Raw genomic sequence first — 21,757 nt, 5'->3', positions numbered from 1 at the left:
TTGACTGTTTATTAATTAGATGCCTTTTGAAGGCAATTAGGTACACTGGGTTTTATTTACGGGTGTCAGATTAAAGTGGAATGAAAATTTATGCACACCCACTCATCTGGATTTGGATTAAGCAATAATGTTGAAATCTGTGTGTCATTTTCTTTCCACCTCAAAGCTTTGCACTACTTCACTTTGGCTCATAAGTTCATATTCATGACAAAACGTGAAAAAGGTTCAAGAGCATGAATGTAGTGCAAGTGGTTACTTAAAAAATAATAATAATAAGACAATCAATCTAATATTCCAATTTTTCAGTCCAACAAACTACAAAGTGGTGCAGATTCTATAAGAGGTAATGACCTATTAGAGAAAAGAATACGCTGAATGAGCAGTCCTTGTTTACACTGCCCTAAAAGTTTCAGTTGTCCAATTATTGACAAGAAAATTGTATCAATGTTAACAGGCATAAGTATGATACCTCAGAAAGGACCGCAGCTTGCTCAGCGGCAGACTAATGAAGCAAATGTCCATTTGGTTATAACCGTAGTGGTGGATCTTCTGGGAGAGGAAAAGTGCACTTCTTAGCAGATGACATAGAGGCTTTGCACAAGTTCCATCCAGACATCTCAATCAATTATAACCACATTGCACTGATTTCACTCTTGTTATTGACTCATGGATCACCCCATTTATAGTGTTGGGTAGCACACCACTGGGCTTTTAGGGTGCGCATGATGGATAACAGTACAAGATGCATTTGCGTTGCCAATATAAATAAAAAAAATAATGAAAAATTTGAAGAATTTTATACATTTTTTTGGCAGACAACTAGTAAATGTTAATCTTAAAGAAAAACTGTTAAACTTTGTAAAGCTTTGACTACTAATACACCAAAGTGCTCCATGAAAAGTGCAATAATCTTTGCAAACCAGATAACCAATAAAGTGTCAGGTAAAGCTGAAAAAGAGGTGAAAACTCAATCACAGGAAGAGATAACATTAACCAATACACTTAAAGAGAGTGAACTTGATGAACAGACAAGATTACAGAAATGTTATTGAGTTTGAATTGGACCAGACTTTGCACTGCACTTGTGTGAAAATTACAACGGTGATGCCTCGAACTGTGAGAAATGAGGCTGGAATCCAATTAAGTTCGAACCACAGGGATGGACGCCTGAGGGAATCCATGTAACCAGTTGTATATTTTTGCTCTAACTAGTAATGGCACTTAACTATAACGTACCGCAAGACCTATGGATGTTACGTAGATGTGCATTATGGGGAGTAGGTAGGTTACCTGAACACTTGCAGTATCTGATCTGTTCCACAGAACAGAAAAGCCTTAAATTATCTTTCATGTGTTGAATCTGACTTGTCCAAGTGGTTCAGTTTGTTTTTAATAATACAGAGGTTTCAGGTGAAGAATTCGGCTCAAATCAAAAGGCAGCTTATTAAGTCCACTGATTTGAAAACAAGGTATAATAGAAAAAAAGGTGTGATCTATATTTACATGGGTTTATCCATGATTCTGGTGGCATGGTGATCTTGAGTAAAACTAGCATGTTTTCTCCATAATTCAGCACCACAGTTGTCATAATTTTTTCACATGCAAAAGTCCAGATCCTAAGAGTTTTTAGTAGGCCTGTATGAAGCCTCAGTCACATTTGTAAACAATGGCGATGGATGAAAAAGACGCTTCTCTTGGTACACTGGCATTACTTTTTGCTTCAAACATACTGATGGGACACTGGAAAAGACTATTGTTGTTTGCAATAGGCTTTGTGAAAACCGGAGTAGGCCCTTTACCAAAGTTATTCAGGCCTAAAATAGTATTTGAGTACAAAACAAGTTGTACCAAGCAAAAACGACCCCAATCCCAAAGTCAGCGTCCATGGTTCACATTTGTAAAGAAGTATTTTTTTCAAAGACATGAATTATCATTAGTTACTGAAACACTTAAAAGCTGAGGTGGTATAATAGCACTAGCAACAATCTGATGGTTAAATAACCGAAATTACAGATCAAAAATACATATTTTTGTTGTTGAGCTCATCTGTCTATTTATTCAATAATTTAGCAGTAAAAGTTTCCAATTAAAATGTGAGGGGGAATACTGCATTACGCTGTAACCTAAGGAACCAACGACTAAGATCAATCTGGCAGTTTTTCTTAAACTATAGAAATGGTAAGAAAATATAAACACAGACCTACACAACTGCTAAATGATGCATCAAAAGAGCTACACAAATTTGTCATCCTAAATCTGACTTTAATCCAAAACAGATTAATAAAACAATTTAAAGCCATTTTAGTTTAATTTGTCACTATCTTTTAGTTTATAATTTTTTTTTACAAAAACCAATCCCTCAATGTACGGGATAACTCCTTGTGGTCCATTTTACAGAGACATTAAGGACACTGTAGAACAAAAAGTTGGGTCTTAGTACAGTCGAGGGCTAAAAGAAAATCATTAGCAAGTATAGGATTCATTCTCAGTGTGAATCAATTCATTCCAAATTGCCCTGGCCTGTGCATTTGTGAAGTGCCCCTGATATAATAACAGACTGGTAGACATGATCAAAAATTGGGTTAGGATGGTCTCAAATTTCCCCTCTTCGAACACAAATTTGGAGGACCAAAAGCGAGACAATGTGAGACGGCAAAAAAGGAATAAATAAATAAATAAATAAAAAATGAAGCTTTATATTAATTTGGTGCTTTCACGGGTGATTTGCTATTAGGGCAGCAGTCTTAAATGACTTAACCCAATACTGTTCTGATATCAGAGCCCTGCAAGAGAGGAATTAAGTTTTAATGCAATTATTGTATTTCCTTTGGTCGCCTGACTGCTTGATGTGGCCAACGGTGCTTTTTAATCTTTTTAAAAGAGCAGGTTTAAACGGCCTTCTAATTGTGACACCTTCCCTGCTTTAATGTTGACCTTTAGCAGGAAAAGGCAAGGCCTCATGGGAGCGGCTATGGGGAATTATTGACCCTGGGAGACATCAGGAAGTGAGATGCTGACCCAACCATTTAGGTAACAGTCAGACACCGGAGCTTTAAAGGACCGGTAAGAGATGAACCCCCCCAAAAAAGGATGAAGCTTCATTACTTCTTTGTTTTTCTGATTAGATTAATTTATAATGCAAGAAATCTTCACGCTATAAAAGAAATACAAAGCGGCTTAGTTTTCCAAGTGTTATAGTTAATATAGTTAATCATTACTGAATGAACCCAGTGTTTGAAATTTAAAGGTTAGACCCAACGTTTCAGTAGATTAAAAAAAGGGTCATGGAAAACATCATTGACATTTGCTAGGCAAAGGTTTAAAAATAACAACATACAGCACAGTATCAGTGACAGAGCCACGGGCAGCGCTGCAAACATGACATCAAAAGCACATTATGCAATTTGTAAAGGAGGTGGGGGTTTGTTGGACGGAAATCAAGGTTTTGTTTTTTTTTTCTTTTTTAAAGGCCACTACGTTTCCAGACCAAACTTTCCATTCAGAAGCTCTTCACTGTCAAACATGGAAACGTTGAATGAGGTTTGAGGGCGTGAAACAAAGAAGGCCGAGTAACTTATCCGACGAGGACGCTGTCAAACTGTGCAAAAAACAGACGAGACCACGTTTTGTTCTTCAGAAACTTTCCGCAACGATCAGACGCATTTTATGATTCAGTTCGTCGAGTATATCAGATCGTGCAATTGCCTCGTTTTTTATATAATCATTAGTCAGAAAAGGGTTTACCTGATTTTTTGTGTGAAGTACAAGGGCATTAAGAACAACACAAAACAAACAAAGTGGTGTCTTTTCTTTAAAGCCTGAGCAAAACTAACAACAGATATGAAGCCAGCTCTGACTTTATTTTTTGTGCAACTGTCAGTGTCACTGACAGGGGTTGCCTTTAGTAAACTAGAGAGATAGATGACAGTTTAGATAAGGACATCCCCTTCAATGATGGCCTGAAAGCCCAAAGAACCGTTCTTGCTGAAGAGGAGCAACATCTCCAATTTTTTATTTTTTTTTTCCATTTTTAACTCACATGTTCCTTTTAATTCAGGTAAAAGGCCCAAACGGTGAAGTCTGAAGCTGCTCTGAGAGATGAGGGTCATCAGAGATTAACCCATGGCACTTTAGCAGAGGGGGGAGACGGGGAGGAGGGGGACTCACAGTCGAGCACAACAAACTACTTAGCTACCACAAAACATTCCTGCCCCTTCTCAGCTGCAATCCAGTAATGGATACTTCCTCAGCTCCTCAATTGGTCAAAATGTTTTCATACAATAATTTAATTCAGAAACACATTTACAAAGCAGGAGTAATCAATTTTAATTAGTTGATTTTTTTTTTCCATTCGCATAAAATTTAATGTACTGCCATCGATCTCCTTTGTTCTTTAATGCAGTGCCTCTTTCCTGTAATTTGAAGCTTTTCTTTTTCTTTTTTTTTTCTCCTTTTGCAGTCAGCGATGACATTCTGTGACAAGCAGCGCCGCATGCTTTTTAGTACCACAGAGAAAGCAGATTAAAGTAAGAAAAAAAAAAAACACAGCTCAGTTTGATACTAAAAACACTAAGAGTGAGCTCATAATGTGGTTCAAAAATGCATCAGAGAAAAACAAAAGGTTTGGTTGAGAAATGAGACATCGACATATCGGAAAATGTCTAAAAACCAGTAAAACGCGATGGCCTTCATATAAAATCAATCATCACTGATCATGGCTACTGATTTTGCAACAGAAATGTCTTATCTCACAAAACAAAAGCTGCACTGACACTAGGTTGATGATATCATTGTACGTGCCATTCAGCTATGACCTCAAAAGTTTCCAATGCAAATCTGCATGATTGGAAGGTGCTACAAATGATTATTAATTTATTAATGCATTTATTAGTAAAGTTTTTTTTTGCAAGTGATTATTAGTTACTCAGAAAAAGTCAAATTGTGTAATAGGCATATCACAATGTTAGCAGATTGCTATATTTTAATTCAAACTGTGAAATTTATATTTAGAGCCAACAAGCACAAAGTATATATGTTTAGTCGATAAAAAGTGCAAATTAAAAACGGACTTAACCAAAATATTTTCAACTTCAACTACATAGAAATGTATGTCAATAAATTATAACATTACCGTGAGTTAAAAAATTTGATTAAACTTCATGAAATGAAAGTCATATTTTAGAGGATGAAATTATGAATTTCAGGCCTGCATTTATATTAATTTAGATTGTTATGGCTTTAAGTGAATGAAAACCCCAAATTCAGTTTTCATTCAATTAAATACTAGATAACAGCAATCGAAAAAGACTACTTTCAAACACAGAAATATTATGTTGTTTACGTAATCATTGGAAAAACTGTTGATTTGACATGTGTCAAGCAGTCATAGGTACCCTCCACATGAGTCCATTTCTCCTCTAGCTTGGCTCAGTTCAACTTGAGCCTAATTCATTCAGGTTTTGCAGTTTTCCAGTAAGTACTTCGTATTAACTCAGGTTTTTAGCATTAATTCAACTGCAGCATCTATCGAGCCAAGTCAATCTGAAAATGCAATTTTGGAAGACTTCTGGTCACTGATTGGCTGCGGTGTGGCGTCACTGGTTGAGTCACGAGAAAGTCTCCTTTAAAAACTCATAATAGTGCCTGAGCATTTTCTGATCCTTTTAGGAAAAAAATGCAACATTGAAATCAACACAGCGGCACAAAAATGTGCCTGGTGGCTGATGAGAAAATATAGTGGGAGCTTGACGGTGGTTTGCCACATACAAATCATGTCTCGTTATTTTTCAAGCTGCCTTGCTCTGACAAACCCACTCACATTTAGGTGGTGCTCCATTGTAAAGAAAAACGCCACAAATTGTGTCGAGTCAAATAGTGCTGAGTTGAGTTGGACGGAAAAGAATCAAAGTGAAGGAAGCCACAAAAGCTCCTTGTTAAAAACGTTGAATCTCCACAAAGACTTAGATATAAAAGAATGTTAATGGAAAGTTGAGGGGAAAGGAAATGTGTGGTAGAAAAAGTTATAGTGATAACCTCAACTTTGGACAGTAAAGAAAAGCCCATTCTAGAGTTTGAGGGGGAGATTCACAGTGTTTACCAGAACCACCACACACAGATATAAAAAGTACAACTATTGTAATACTGGTGTTACTATGACTAAACCAGAGACACTATTGGAAGGGTCTTACCTGGGTTAAGGAGAAAAAAGGGGTGGATTTGGTTAAGTGGTATAAAGGATGCTTTTTAGATGGAGGCAATTTTACATTTCATTTGGATACCAGGGGCCCAGACTCTGGAGGAGGGGCTGCAGTGATGGCAAAGAAGGAAGAAGAGGAGGAGGGAGACAGAATGGAAAGGAAGACTAAGCTTCTTGAAATCAAGTCAAAAGTTTCTATTTTACTAATTTTATTTTGGCATCTTTTTACTGGTCCTGTGTCGTTTTCAAAGAAATTGAAAACTGGAGAAATGCCTAAAATATAATACTGTGTGTGTAATATTCCTTTATGAATTTAAATAAATGACACTTTGATGATACTTTAACTTACAGCTGTACACAAAAGTTTCTCAGACAAAAACAAGGCAACAACCTCAATACCCTAATCTCCAAAACCATTGTGTGTTTATTCTTGTCCATCTCTGCAACTGGAGAAAGAAGGCAGCGACTGCATGACCAGGATAATAACATCAAGAAACACAAACTGTTTTCTTAAAACCTCCGCCGCTCCGTGCGTCTTCCCTCATATCATCGAGGCCCGTCGGCCTTTCACATCCTATTAGCTGATTGAGGCAAAATGCAAGCGGCACCAGCAGGAAAACAATGCGGAGCCTGTGTCCGAGCGACACACCACAGAAGTTGTGTTGTGGTGTCAGGAGGAAGAGCTGCCTCTGTCACGGGCAACTTACAGTGACAAGCCTATCCTCCTCCAGTGATCCAAACCGCTCCACTCACTGGGGAGGCGCTCAGCCACAGAGAAAGAGAGACAGACACACACGCACGCACGCACACACACACACGCACGCACGCACGCACGCACGCACGCACGCACGCACGCACGCACGCACGCACGCACGCACGCACGCACACACACACACACACACACACACACACACACACACACACACACACACACACACACACCTTTAGTACGGAACAGAGCGAGCCAAGTTTGAACTAAAACACCTTGATAGGAAAATGAAGGAATGAAATGAGGGGAAGATGCAATCTGCTGGCACCTGTTTCCAGTTATGCCAGCTGACTTTTAAAAAGTAAAAAAGCCAGAGTCAAACGTGCCATCTTATTGATCAAATTGTTGCATCTTAGACATTTAGTATTGAACTGTCCTCGCAAAGACAGCTCAACATATTGTGACATTCTACTGACATTGTAATCACGTGTCAGCTCTTCTCCAGTCACCAAGTTGAATACACTAATCATGTGTCTTGGATCAGCAATTTCATGGTCTTCAAAGGCGACTAGGAATTGGTGGCATGACCCTTTACACAGGGTGAGACCCCTCTTTCCTCGGAAAGCCGGAGAGATGGGATGGATGGGCCGTATTAAGAGAGACGCATCTAGTCCAGAGCTCAGCCAGAGAAGATAAACATCGCCATCTACTGGGGAAGGGCAGGATGGAGTGAAGCCAAGCAGAAGGGGGGGAGGAAAAGCGCTGGCAGTTTACCCTTGCGGCCTGTCTTTCACTGAGACCTGTCAGAAACATTTAGACACACTTGCTAAGACAATGGGCCACACATCTACAGTGGCAGACAAGTCAGGATGAAATCACCACCAAATGAGGGAGGAAACTTAAGGGCCTACATCTTTGTGTTTTTTGTTGTTGTTTCTTTTCTTTTGAAAATACAAGCCAGATCTCATTTTCTGGAGGTGTCCAACGACCAGCAACAGTGAGAGGATGGATTAAGAACACAAACAGCAGAGTGCTGACAGTAGGAAAGAAAGCAGGGTCAGAGAAGTAGCATTTGCCTTTCATCTCATTAAGCCCAATCAGGAAGAAAGAAAAGACAGCTCATCAGTTCCAATAAGAATTCATTATTTCAACCTTCCTTAACCTGTTCGGTTGCACACAGAAGGATGTGGTGGTTGGAAAATGACAAAAGCATATTTATTTGCCCCACCTGAACATTATCCGCCTTTTCTGAGAAGTTCAAACACAAATTTCAGGTTTCGCAACATAATTCCCAGACGCAGATTGGAACAATCTGGAGAACAGCAGACTTTTTTTTCTCTTTTACACATGAGATGCCTTTGATGATCAGCGCTGTTGACCTTGTCACTGACTTTCAGAACTGTTTATAGAAATAGACAGCCACCAGGACACAGAAATAACTTACTTCTGGAGTTCTTACTCAGAGAAAACGTAGTCATTTGCAGTATTAGTGAGGTGTTTAATAAACTATCTTATATGAAATTGTATTCATATAAGAGTAACCCGATTTTTTCATTCAGGCTGCCTTGGGGTGAGCGAGAGCAAGACTGAGAAGAAAACAGGATGACTAAACAGAGAACAGAAAAGTTTCTGTTTAGTCTTTTCTAAGTTTTCATCATCAGTTTTATAGAACATATTGGATTTGGAAATGTTAGAGGAGTCTTTTGGAAAAGTGAAGATCCATATTTTCAATAAAATACACACACTGATGTCTCAAGAACCACAGCCATGCTAACTGAGCTAATCGATAAGACAGTTGAGATATAAAATGGAGAAGAAAGTTTAAAATGTGAACTCTGTAAACATTCTGCCTTTATTTTAAAATATTAGTAAAAAAAGTATAATTGTTTTACAATGATTGCACTCTCACAGATACAGCATGAAGCTCCCAGTAGTGATAAATAAAAACCTCTCGTGTCAGGAAGACAAATTAATGGTGTTCTTATATAATAACTCTGAATTGTCTTATTGTCAAACAAACGGGAGGCCTTAAACCGGCCTAAAAATTCTTCAAATGAGTCCATCTTTTCCTAGTCGAGTATGATATTTCTGCTTTATTATGGCTTTTTAAACGGCAAAGCTCAAACAGGATGATCCTGTTTGAGGATTATCATTACTAAAAGAAAAATGAAAGTTAAATGTGACTAATGCGTCTTCTGTGGTGATTTGCATCAAACTTTAGGCGCCAACACCCATGGAGAATCAAGAAATGCACACGTGGCAGCAGAAGAAGAAAACAAACTTTTACCAGCCTCCTCCAAATGAAGAGGAGAAGCGACCCATAGTGAACTACTATAATGTCACATGGGGTGGCGTGTTACAGCAGAGGGGCTGAGTTGGCAAGCAGCTCAGCAGCAGACGCACACCTGTTCTGACATTTTCTGTCGACCTTGACACAGAAAACACATGACAATGCCACTCTCTGCATTTCAAAAGTACAGGCTGTTTCTTTTTTTTTTTTTTTTTTTTTCCAAAGTCCCTTTGCTTCCCTTTTTTCATCCCCAGGACGACCAAATCCACTTTCCATGTACTTTGAGAGTCAAGACATAGCAAAAAAGCAGCAAGGAAAGGCAGACAGGAGGGCAGTTATGTAAAAAACATAAACCCTTATATGGAAAGACATTCTGTTTATAGGAGACATACAAGTACTGGAAACCGGAGGACTCCTAACAACTGTCTGTGTTGGCTGACTTTTTACAAAGGACCTCAAGCCAATAATACCTCACTTTAAATCCCAATGTACATAGTAAACACTACTTGGGGAGCAAAAATAAAAGAGTGGCTCATCCTCTACTCTATATTCTGTGGTTACTGTGTGCTCACCCTTCCTTTTGAAGTTTATGACTGAGCTACACTGCACCCATCCATCTACTGTTTTAATCAAAGAGAAAGCAAAGTAGTGCTGCCAGGAGAGCTGCATACAGGAAAACAAATGCAATCTTCCTGTTAATCACTGCATTAACAAGAAGTCGACAGAGTTGATGCGCAAGCCGGGGAAGGCAGCCAGTCCAGGTGTTGGATAATTGTCAGTAAAGCCAGTGCCAACCTCTGCTTCACGAGTTCCTCACACTTTTGCCGTACCATAATAACAGTGTTTAGAAGGTGTTCATTTTGCTGGCAAGTGCAGGGGAATGTGGAGAAAAGCAAGAAGTCTTGGCCATGACATCTGCAGGACAAATATGGAGAATTGTCACGTTCACAGTTATTGTCAATCGAAAATGAAGTTTATTCAGTAAGAAAAACATGGATGAGTCAGTATGAAATGTTGAGTCAATGCATGGCATAATTATTGCATCGTTTCACCTGAAACATAAAAGCAACAAAGCTCCTAAACTGCAATAGTACACTAATAATGTTTTTTATTGTTAATTTTATTATAATGCAAAACATTAGATGAAAATCTAAGATGAACACCTGCTAAGTGTTTATTGCACATGGTATATATGACTATTGTGCATATTTATATATATGTTTATTCTAAATTATTCATATTCCTGGCAGGTTTAGAGTTAAAATGATCTTCATTCAACCAGAAAATCTGAATGAAAGGTCAATTTTTTTTTTTAACAAATCAAAAATGATTCACACCCTTCAAACCTTTGAAATTACAGTCAGTCAGACAAAACTTGGTAAAATAATAATAAAAAAAGCATGTATCTGAAACCTTCTGTGCGTAATTGGGTATAAGATACGCCTTTGAACAGAAATTCCAGGTGCAGTTTTACAATATGACCAATAGGTGGCGCTCCTTCAGATTCCAACCCATGATTGACTATTTTTTTTGCAAGTGAAAATATTTCCACACACTCCAACTGGTCTTTGCTGTAAGTGAGGGGAAAATGCAGCTCTGTTCTTTCAGCCAGATGGCTTGCAGTGCGCAGCAACAGGTGGAGAAGGGTCAGAAAACAGTGATTGCACTGGGACTTCCTCATGCATTTTGTTAAAATTACTTTAAAGCACAACTTTAAAAAAAAAGCCTTGTCTAAGTTGATAATCTCAACCAGCTCATCATTATGAGAATTATATAATTTTAAGACGTGCCACACGACTAATACACTTCCTGACCACACTTCTTGGACTAGAATAATCAGAATTCAATAAGTTACGCAAGTGCTCTTTTGTTTTTAGTAGGTTTAAAAAAGATTAATCTCAGTTTGTGCATCACATCCTTTTCATTTCAGCTAAGACACTTTCACACTATCTCCTTTTTTTCAAGATTCCCCAGATAAAGCCCCAATCTCAGGGCGCCACACACAGAGCAACGCTGAAATCCTATTAGCATTTTGCTTTCATTATTTTTAATCAAACCCAGGAAACTGACATATATTAATTAATATCCATTACCAGTTTTCTTTTTTTTGTCCCTCTCCCAGAGAAGACGTTCAAGGGAAAAGAAGCAATTAACTTTACAAAATAATCAAAAAAATAGTTACAGAAATCTGATAAATGTCATGTGAGGTCCCGTCTGAATGTACGAAGTGTAATACATTCTTGCTGTCATATTCCATTAAACTGCTATTACAGTCTTGATAGAACTATTAGTCACTACATTATTAATAACATTAATGTATTTACATTTTTGGTGTACAAGCCTGCTTTCATGCAATAATTTATGAAGGCAACTTCAGATATGTTAGAACATTCTCCATCTGAGTTCTTTTGTGCTGGTTATTGATTGTGAAAACAGTCAAAACCCAAAATCTAATACCCCACTGCCCCCCTCCCATAGCCTTTAATGTATTGGACTGGGCTGTTTACATTAAAGGGACTGGGATAAAGTGCATTTACATCCGAAGGCAGAAGTTCATAATTTACATTTCCAACATTTATTAGAGGTGACAAACGAGCGTTTGGTCCACTCGTGCTTTTCCACAATGCAGCACTCATTCAATCCATATAAATTACAGCTGGGCTAGAGAGTGCAAGAGCAAATTATTTTATTATATGTATGCATGTATGACTCTATAGGGGGTTACTAAGACAAACAGGGAATTACTTGATTAGGCCAACAGTGGTTAACAAAGAAAGAAATATGAGACTAAGTGTTGGGCCAATCAAGTTTTAGCATAAATATTTGGCCCTTTGTCAAAAAACCGACATAAGTGTGGAAGTCTTAACCTGCAGTGGAATAGTATTTCACTGTACGACTCTTTCACACAGTATGGATTGCTCTTTTAAGCGTTGCAGCTCCAACTGCTTAGCTTTAGCTGGCACTAATATTATTCAATTAAAAGAAACTTGCCTAAAAGGCAGTATTATATTACATAATTAGGCAAGGCAGCATTTTCAGAAGTGTAGTTACAAATGCGCTGAGGGGATCCCAGTATTTGAACAAATATCTGGCGCTGTAGGGGAGCTTGCAGACAAATTAACAGCTAATAACTTACTGGGAAGCCAGATAAAAAGAGGAAAAAATGTTCCCCAAAGTGTCAATTACAAATATATTTTTTTTCTCCCTCTGATTTCTGCACTTGTGAGAGCGAGCAAGATGCTAAGAGGCAATTTGAATCGTGTAGGTTGCTCATTTTATGTTTTTTTTATTATTATTAATTTTTTTCTTTGTGCAAGCTGAATTGATTCACCAAGAAAGCACCGGTGAACGGCCCCTTTGTGACTGCGCGAGCCGGCCTGAGCGAAAACAGACGGACGCAGAGACAAGAGGAAATGAAGGGGGATTCAATCATATTCATGTTCATTAAAAATCAGAGGGCATCTCCAAAAAAAAAAAGAAAAAAGAAAAATTTAAATATGCTGACAAATCAGAGGGTCTCAGTACCTGGAATTACCATAGTCATTTACTTATTAAAACCAGGATGCTTCCTGTCAATCAAGGGCCATCACATTCCCCATTTGCGGCGGAAAGCCGCCGTAATTGCTTCTCATACTAATCAACACAACTTGTGTAATTATGCCTTGAAAGTGACATTGGAGGCTGAGAGCGATGTGAGCAGTCTTGACAGCAGAGACATCTCGGATTCGTCGGGAGATTTCCAGCCTCGCTGTGAGGAGACGAGCCGCTCTCAGACCAACTTACTCACTCGAGCAGTTTACAGCCATAAACACAAAGAAAAGACAATAAATCACGCTGGAGTAATTACAAAGCAGAATGGAGAGTATAAAGAAAGCTTAGCTCAATAAGACCACTTTCCCAAGTATATTGAGGCAAAATGGCTACACTGTAATTAAACCGGGGTCGTATTTCTATCATTTCTTAAGTAAACATATTGTGACAGTTCACTAAATTGTGGGAGAATAGGAAATTACAGCTCTGTTACCAAGTCGTTTACATTAATACACTCGCTGTGACAAAAACCCTGCAAATAAAGTCCTAAGTATTCATTAAAGTTTATTGAATTCAGCCTAATCACAGACTTTACATATGTCTCCAAAATGAACTTTGCGTAAAGCTAACTCAAACATTCCTGCGAGCTGAGCGGAGCTCCATCCAAACCATATTCCCAGGGTGCATCTGTCAGCCGACACACCGCGGCCCGGCAACGCGGAGGTCACAACGAGGTCAAATTACTGCCACAAATCAGGAGCTCTGACTTACGACGTGAGACTATCTGCTTCAAATATGTGATTTTACGCGACGACGGCGAGAACCGTTTCAGCTCCCCTTCTACAATGCCGATCTATTCAATGAATAAAACATTTTTTAAAAAGTCATTCTAGGGGTTTGTGATGGAGAACCAGTCCAGCTGAACACACAAGGCAGAAACCGCAAAATGAAAATCATTTTTTTTAAATGGGTTGGACTCATCTGTGCTCATCTTTTTCAAAGAGGTGGGTGGAACCAAACCAAGAAAAAAAAAAACATCAAAAAGAAGTCAGTTGATAATTCTGGCACAGTATGAGTGGAATGAGCCTAATCATCTCATCTGCAAACAGAAACGAAAATGAAAGATTTATGGCTCATAACATTTTTTTAAAAAGTTCAAAAGACAGGAAAAAAAAAAAAAAAACCAAAATCCCTGTCTGTGTCATTCCACACTCATGACCTCCAAACTTTAGCACATGTTGGAGAGAAACTGATAAAATGGCTTTCTGTGGCCAAATATGAGCAAAACAAGTACAGTTACTGACATAGAAAAGAGACGCTTTTACAGGAAAAGCCCGTGATTCACCCCAACCCCCTGCGTTCAACTCTTAATGAGTCAAAAAGTGTGACCCGCACTTAAACAAGAAGTCACAGCCAGAAGCTGTAAACTCATTGCCCCTCTCCTTTTCTCTCCCCCCCCACCACCATCATCCAAAGCCCGCAACGTCGGCAGGACCTGGAAGATGTGCTCTGAGCATGCACAATAAATCTGACGTGAAATCATAATCATAAAAGCAATTAGCTGACCCTGCGCCACTCGTCCTTGGACATGACAGTGAGAATTCATACAGAGTCCTCTAAGGAGGCGGCGCGGAGAGGAGGAGAAAAAAACATAAGAGAAAAAAAAAGTGCAACACAGCAACAATAAACCGGAGGGCCCTTCCTGTGTCATTAACCACGGAAACAAACAGAGCATTATGCGCAATAAGTGCTGTGAAATAAGACAATTGAGCTTTTATGCTTTTCAAAGAGAAAACGTAACCACAACCGCTGCAACAGATGTGAGAGAACTGTGAACCAATATTTTTAGGTCACTTCCTTCACACTCTCTTTCTTCAGGCCTGACAGTGCATTTCGAAAATTGTTGGTTATTTCAAAAAACTATAACAAGAGTTTGTACCTTTTACATCCCTGCATTTCTTGCAGTGTGAAATGTGTTTTCAACCAAAATAAAGAGAATCAGATCAGATGACACTCGCTCTCTTTCTCATGTGGAAGTGCTAAAATCTGTCAAATCTCTCGTCTCACAACCTTGAGTGCACACACAAACACACACACGCACGTGGAGTCACACACTTTCTCACCACGACTTTCCACTCAGTAATTACAGAGGGGCCGAACGAGTGGCTGCCACCTAGTGACCGTCTTCCCCAATAATCATGAAATATCTCCATTGCTCGCGCCCCCTCTCGGACCATAACTCTCCTTTACTGCAGACAGCTCCAATAAAGGATTACAATTACAATTAAAGTAATGAGCAAAGAGGAAAAAAAAAGGGAAAATCTCTGAGAAGATTCCCTGGGCTTAACTGAATGGCAGCCCGGTTTCTTGACAGAATAGAGCTACCGTATCGAACCCATTACTGGCTCTCATTTCGTATTCTGCCCCAATAATTAATTTGAAGCATGTTGAAACCTGCAGTTCTCAAAAATTAAAATGATGGCTTCAGAAGTGATTCATATGAAATAATTAGACATATGAATTTTCAAACAAGAGATTAAGTTCTGGTTACTTCTTGGTTTATGGTGTCTGAAAAGTGAAAAGCTTAATCAGCTCAAAATGTCCAGTAATGTATGGTGGATGGGGGAAGCTTGTAGATTTTTTTAAGAGTAAAAATGAATATGGAAGAAAAGAAGAAAGAATATATTTTTCTAAGTCTTTATTTAAGACATATTCTCATCGTATAACTGCTTTTGCAATATATGTAGGGGTTTCTCTTGGATAGATTCACACTAAGTAATGCATAATTAACTATTCATGACTTTTAAAATGTTTTTTTTTTTTTTATCTGAAATGTGTGAAGTGCATATGCTGCTCTGGAAAAAATTAAGAGTCTACCTAAAGTGATCAGCTTCTCTGATTGTAGTTTTTTATGGATTGCATTGTTTATGCATTGTTTTTTATATTCTATGAACTACTGACAACATGTCTCTAAAATTACAAGCAAAAATTTTGTATTTATTTGCAGAAAACGAGACATGGTCAAAATAACAAAAAAAAGACGCAATGATTACAGACCTCAAATAATCCACAGAAAACAAGTTTATATTCATTTATAAACAACAACACTAATGTTTTAACTCAGGAAGAGTTCAGGAATCAATATTTGGTGGAATAACCAAGAGGTTTTCAGTGGAGTTCAGTGCAGTGGTCTTTCATTTTTTCCAGAGTTGTATGTTTAACCACCTTTACTCTGACACCCCTAAGTAAAATCAATTGCAATCAACTGTCCTCACAAGTCAACTAATTAGAAAAGTTTTAATCTTGGTAAATCCAGGTGTTCTGTAAAACTCTTGTAAGTTTCTGTGAGAACATTAGGGAACAAATGACATCCAGAAGGCTAAGCAACACAGCAAACTGAATCCTTTAAAACAGTATATCAAACTTTAAGCATCTCACAGAGCACTGTTTGATCCAGATGAAAATGGAAAGATTGGCATGACTGCAGACCTATAAACAGCATCATGCTATGGGGTTGTTTGTCTTCTGCAGGGACAAAGAAGCTGGTCACAGTTGATGGACAGATGTATGAAGTTAAGTGCAAGACGATCCTGGAAGAAATCACGGTCGAGGTTCATCTTTCAGCAGTCAGAGTTACAATGAAATGTTTTAGATGAGTTTATGTGCTGTTTGTTGAAATGGCTTAAAAAGCTGATGTTTAGAAATTATTCCCATCTAATATGACTGACTTTTAGCCCGTATGAAAAGCAAATGGCTGAAAATGTCAATAGTTACTATAGACGTGTTAGATGGCGAAGACAACAACAAAAAAAGAAAGACTACTTTCTCAAAACTCTGTAAACTCGTCTGAAGAGAATACGCACACCGAGTAAAGACCCCAGTTCAACCTTTGACTTCCTGGTAACACCACTGTTTTACATTAGTTTTACACCCACATGGAAGTACAGGGGGGAAGGAAAAAAATCTCTTTTCATAGCTAACATATGAGCCACATCTGTCAGCCAGCGCCTCATGGGATGCAGCGAACGAGCCGACAGTGAGAAGAGAAATGATGAGAGGGAAAAGTCTGACAGAACAATAAAGAGGTTACAGTAGCTGCAGCGATCCCTTCACGTCTCCTCCTCAGCTAGTTACTCCTAGTTTTGTCTTCGGCTAACTACCAAATTCTCACCCTGAACATAATCATCTCCAGGTCCCCCCCTTTTACACCGAGGCGGCTACACTGTAGCAGAGGGGCTACGGAAATTTGAAGACTGCTGAGCCAAAACAGATCACTTCAAAGCGGCTTATTTAACGCTTGCTAAATTTTTCATCACAGTCGCTTAATATCCTGGGGAAGCAGAGCTTTTGAAGTTGCTGTGAGACCGCGGATGTTCTCCTTACAATTCTTTTTCTCCTCCCTCTGCTGTCCTAAAATCCCCAAACCTAAACACATAACACACACCCGGCGCACACTATCTGTGCCAACATGCACCCGCTGACTGACAGCGATGCAACGACTGCACACACAAACCGCACGCTCGCATACTTACAGACAAACACACATTTAGTCATTCGAGGCCTGGGTTGAGGACACAGAAAGTCAGTCACTGGTTTCATGCCAGGAAGGACACTCGAACGCTGCTGCAGATCACATGCAAACACAGCAATAAAAGCACCAGACTGTACACAGGTGAGATCAGATAGTAGTCTTCTGGCTTCTTATTTCCAACAGAGTTATCTTTAGCAGAAACTAAACAGAATTTGGATTAAAAGTTCTTTCCTGATAAAAATGCCATATATATATATATATATATATATATATATATATATATATATATATATATATATATATATATATATATATATATATATGAAATTATATAATTTTCTTAAATTAATTTTTATTATTTTTCTAAAAGTTTCTTTTTAAAAAACAGTGATTGTTTTTTTTTTTGAATTCCTATAACAAATTAGTATAAATATGAAACAAATATTGAGATATTATTCTATGGTTGCTGTAACTGAAGCCCTATTTTTTTAAATCCACGTTATACAATTGCGACAATGTTTTTCTTGTATTTATCTGGCCTTTAAAGATGCAGAATCTGCTGGCGCCAAGTCTGAAACTAATACTTGTACAAATAAATGTCACAAAGCCTTCCAATAAACTCACCAGATACGTGTTGCAACAAGAAAAACAAGCTTTGAGCTCGAAAACTGTGAAGAACGCTTTTTGAGGAAAATGTTCATTTTAAAGGCAAGTTCTGTATGTGAAACAAAATTAAGATGAACAAGGTGCATCAATGGTCTCTGAATCTTAATAGTTTATTTAGGGGATTAAAACTCATGATGTTAGTATACTATCAATGAAACACTGCAGACAGATGCAGCATTTTGGAAACAGCTTTGTTCATGTAGATCTATGCAGGCATGATAATCAGCCATGTGCTAATCACCTCACACCAAACGCCGCAAATGCAGATCGAGAGACGAGGTGAGATCGCTGACACAGATATGGATCAATAGTCAATGAGTGACTGATTTTGATCAGGACCATAATCCAGTGTTTGAGATTAGATCAGTATATTGTGATTCGTTGCTTTGAAATTACCCATCAAGATTAGTTGCAGCATTTGTTCAATCTGAATACAACATCTTTGTGGTCTTTTCGCTGAAGACTGAAGCAGATTAAGCAGATACTTAAAAAAGAGCCCTCTCCTAGATTTAGGAATGGGATTATGCTTTAAATGTATTTAACCATACTTGAGGGGATAGCTTATTACTCCTTAACTTGTCATTTCAGAAGATCAATTGTGTAGGGTGAAAAAGATGCTACTTTTTAGACAGTTCAAATTACTGGACGTTGCACTCATTGACAATTTTTCTCATGAGTTTGTACTCCTTTCTGAGTTTCCCATAATCAAAAAAGATCGTCATCAAGTAAAAATTATGCAACTTGGTATATAGATACATATTGTGAGTTAAGGTGAATAAGTGAAATGGGGTCTTCTGGTTTTTTAATACTAGTGAATATCATGGAATGAAAATATTTCAAAACATAATCTCAAGGTTTAATCTGTTAAATTATTATTTTTTTAATCATAGACTGATTGATTAAGATAAGGAACATTAAGAATCCCAAGATTAATTTTGGTCAGTGTTTAATTAAATAATTTCCTGTTTATTGAACATCTGAATTGTTGTGTATCTATTTTTGGTCAGTTGACTTAAAAAACGTTTCAGGTTAGAACCTGATCAAACCACATTACCTTTGTCCGTCTATTGCTTTATATACTGGAGTAACAAGGCCACATTTTCCAAATCACTGTCACTGCAACGCTCATTTTAAATGCACAAGTATTTGCCACACGGATGGGGTGAGCTAAAGGTCTAAGGAGGGTGGGGATTGAAGGAGGAAAATGTCAGGATGGAAGTGACCAAAAGGCAACAGTGGCAGTTTTCAGCGGCTGATATCCCGCTGCACTGAGGAGGAAATGTGTCTGGAGCAGCCTCTGTAACTGCAGGTCCAGAGATGCCCCTCTGGGTTGTGCGGTGGCAAAGGCTGCAGCGTTGCCCCCCAGAGATGGGGCCTTTTGCCACCAAGGAGAGTCCGTGCAGTGTGCCAGGGCCTTCTGATCTGGGCGAGGTGAGTCAGAACCTGTTAACATGACTGGTGTCCCCGGTCTGACACACTGCGCTGTCTGACATGGCCATGTGCACATGAATGGTACACAAGTGTGAGACTGTGTGTGTGTGTGTGTGTGTCTGCTCTCTTCCTCCTGTCCCTCCCAACCCTGCCAGCACTCCCTTTCCTCTCATCCAGATAAAATCCTTTCAGACACAAATTTCAATTATTCACCTCATCCAAATAATGCCATGTGACAAGAATTATCCCTACTGTAATAATCCACTTAACTGGGAAAGAGCAGCTCATCAAAAAGAGAAAAGAGAAAAGGCGCTGGAAGTGAGGAGGGTGGCGGTGGTGGGACTTGTCAGCCGGTCTCGAATCAGGACCTTCGCAACGAGAATTTCCTCCCTTTTTGAGGAGGCAGCCTTCAAGTGCGCCGGGATGATGAAATTGAAGTAAATTGAAAGAAAGCCTGGGAGAATGCTCCCACAATCAATAAACGCAGGATTAAATTAGCCTTGGCATGAAGGGATGATGGAGGGAAGATGAAGAGTGAATGGTGGCGAATGACATTGAGACATGCTGGCTGAACAACACAACCTGGGTGTTGTGCCCATACAAGGACGCAGAGTGTACCTGGGACGTATTCCATCCCATTTAGGAAGAAGAGCACGCCTAATAAACACTTTCCTATAACCATTATAAAAAATAAATTAATTAAATAAATTTAAAAAAAAGAAAAAGGAAAACTACTGGTAATCATTGTTGGTAGAAGTCACAGCGACCACTCAGACCTGAGCAACCCAAGCTGTGCAGTCCATTTTCTGATGAAAGTGATTTTTCAGCAGAGCAAATAAAATCAGCTTTAAGAGACAACACAGGCATTAAATTCTTATTCTTTTTTAAATTCACAATTTTTTTCCTTTCTAACGAAAAACAAAATATAAGGTTATCTCTCATTATGTGTGATAAAAAATAAAAAAACTTTTTGCCTGCTAACACAGATGAAGTTCTTCTTCCTTACCAGTGCTTCTCTGGGCCGAGCTGTCCCGTCATCTCCGGAAGGAAGGCCAGACTGCAAAAACAAACAGCGGCGTTACGGTGCCATCTGCTGGACAACAGAGGGACTGACGGCTAGGACGTCTTGCTGTGAAAGATTTTTATATCCAAACATTAAATGAACTTAGATAGTAATGGAAATCCATAAAAAGATAAATTGCAGTAGATATTTATTTATAATGATTTATATTATGTATTAAATTTACAAAAAAGCTCAGAAAAGAAAACCTGAATATATTATGAATAATCAAGATACATTATTAATGTTACACAAAACGACTGCTACTACATATGAAAAAAACAAAACTCATATTCAGTTCATCAGCATGTGTAGTTTAGCACTTGGTTGATTTTCACATTATTTTTGACAGATTACCTGATCATTTTTTCCAATGATTAACAACCATTACATGATTTATCAAAATTTAGATTTTATGTTATTTCAATTTTTTTTCTTTTATCATTCTTAGAATTTTAGAAAATATGCTTCTTCAATGTTTATTTTCTTAAACATGGCAAGCTCATTAGCTCTTTGTTAGTTGTTGCCTACTTCTTTTTATTGACAGTATGTTGCCCTAATTGTATATGAAAAATCTATATAAAAAAAAAAAAAAGATGTACCTTCAGGTCTAATTACACGGTTAAATCTCAGTAAATTAGAATATAACCTAAGGGATAATAAATTACATCTGTTTGATTTAAACAGTGACGATTCATTGCACAGATTTTTATTTTCAATTTGATGATTACTGCTTGCAGGTAATGAAAACCCAAAATTAAGTTCTAATTTTCAACCTTATTCTAAAAGGTTAGAAGACTAAACACGTACTTCACTCAGAGCTCTGTTTTAAATAACACACACACAAAAAATAAGTCTAATATGGAATAAAAAAATATATCTGACAGTAGAAAGAACTGCTATAGTTCACTATCAGAGCAAAAAAAGGAATGAAGACCAAAAAAAAAAATAAATAAAAAGCAGGGTCCTATGACCTAAATCCTGCTTTGGACAAATTGAAGCAAGAGTATAAAAGTAAAGAAGCACCAACAATGCTTTTCCTGGCCAAAAACATTTCTAGCTTTGTTAGACATCAAACCTGCTAATTCTGGGGCTTTTTTTTCTTCTAAGGACCAAAACATTTAAGCAGAAAAAATTTAACTGGAGACTCTGCAAAAACAGAGTCTCCAGAGGCTTTGAGGTGCAAACCACTTCAGCAAATGAAATATGACCAAGTCTGCAGAAAGTCCTGAATCTTCTTTGAAACTTTGCCTTCAATTTTACTTCTTTTATGTAGCAAATGTCTGAAGAAGTGTGGCAAAAAAATTATTTTACTGTTGGATCTTTCACTGCCCCCTCCCCAA

General features: G+C 38.1%; 1 protein-coding gene across 3 annotated transcripts in view; it reads right to left on the bottom strand.

Moving 5' to 3' along the window:
- Positions 1-21,757, bottom strand: part of pex14 (peroxisomal biogenesis factor 14) — a 61,769-nt gene that overhangs the window by 38,633 nt on the left and 1,379 nt on the right. For all 3 annotated transcript variants that reach the window (XM_055049651.1, XM_055049653.1, XM_055049652.1), the window contains exon 2: positions 20,361-20,411. In XM_055049651.1, coding sequence (XP_054905626.1) covers positions 20,361-20,411 — 51 coding nt within the window. The remainder of the gene's footprint in view (positions 1-20,360; positions 20,412-21,757) is intronic.

Source organism: Poeciliopsis prolifica, unplaced genomic scaffold (genome assembly GCF_027474105.1).
Source record: "Poeciliopsis prolifica strain line A6 unplaced genomic scaffold, Auburn_PproV2 SCAFFOLD029, whole genome shotgun sequence".
Classification (NCBI taxonomy): domain Eukaryota; kingdom Metazoa; phylum Chordata; class Actinopteri; order Cyprinodontiformes; family Poeciliidae; genus Poeciliopsis; species Poeciliopsis prolifica.
The sequence above is the reverse complement of the archived record's forward strand: the minus strand, read 5'-3'. Positions and strand labels throughout refer to the sequence as shown.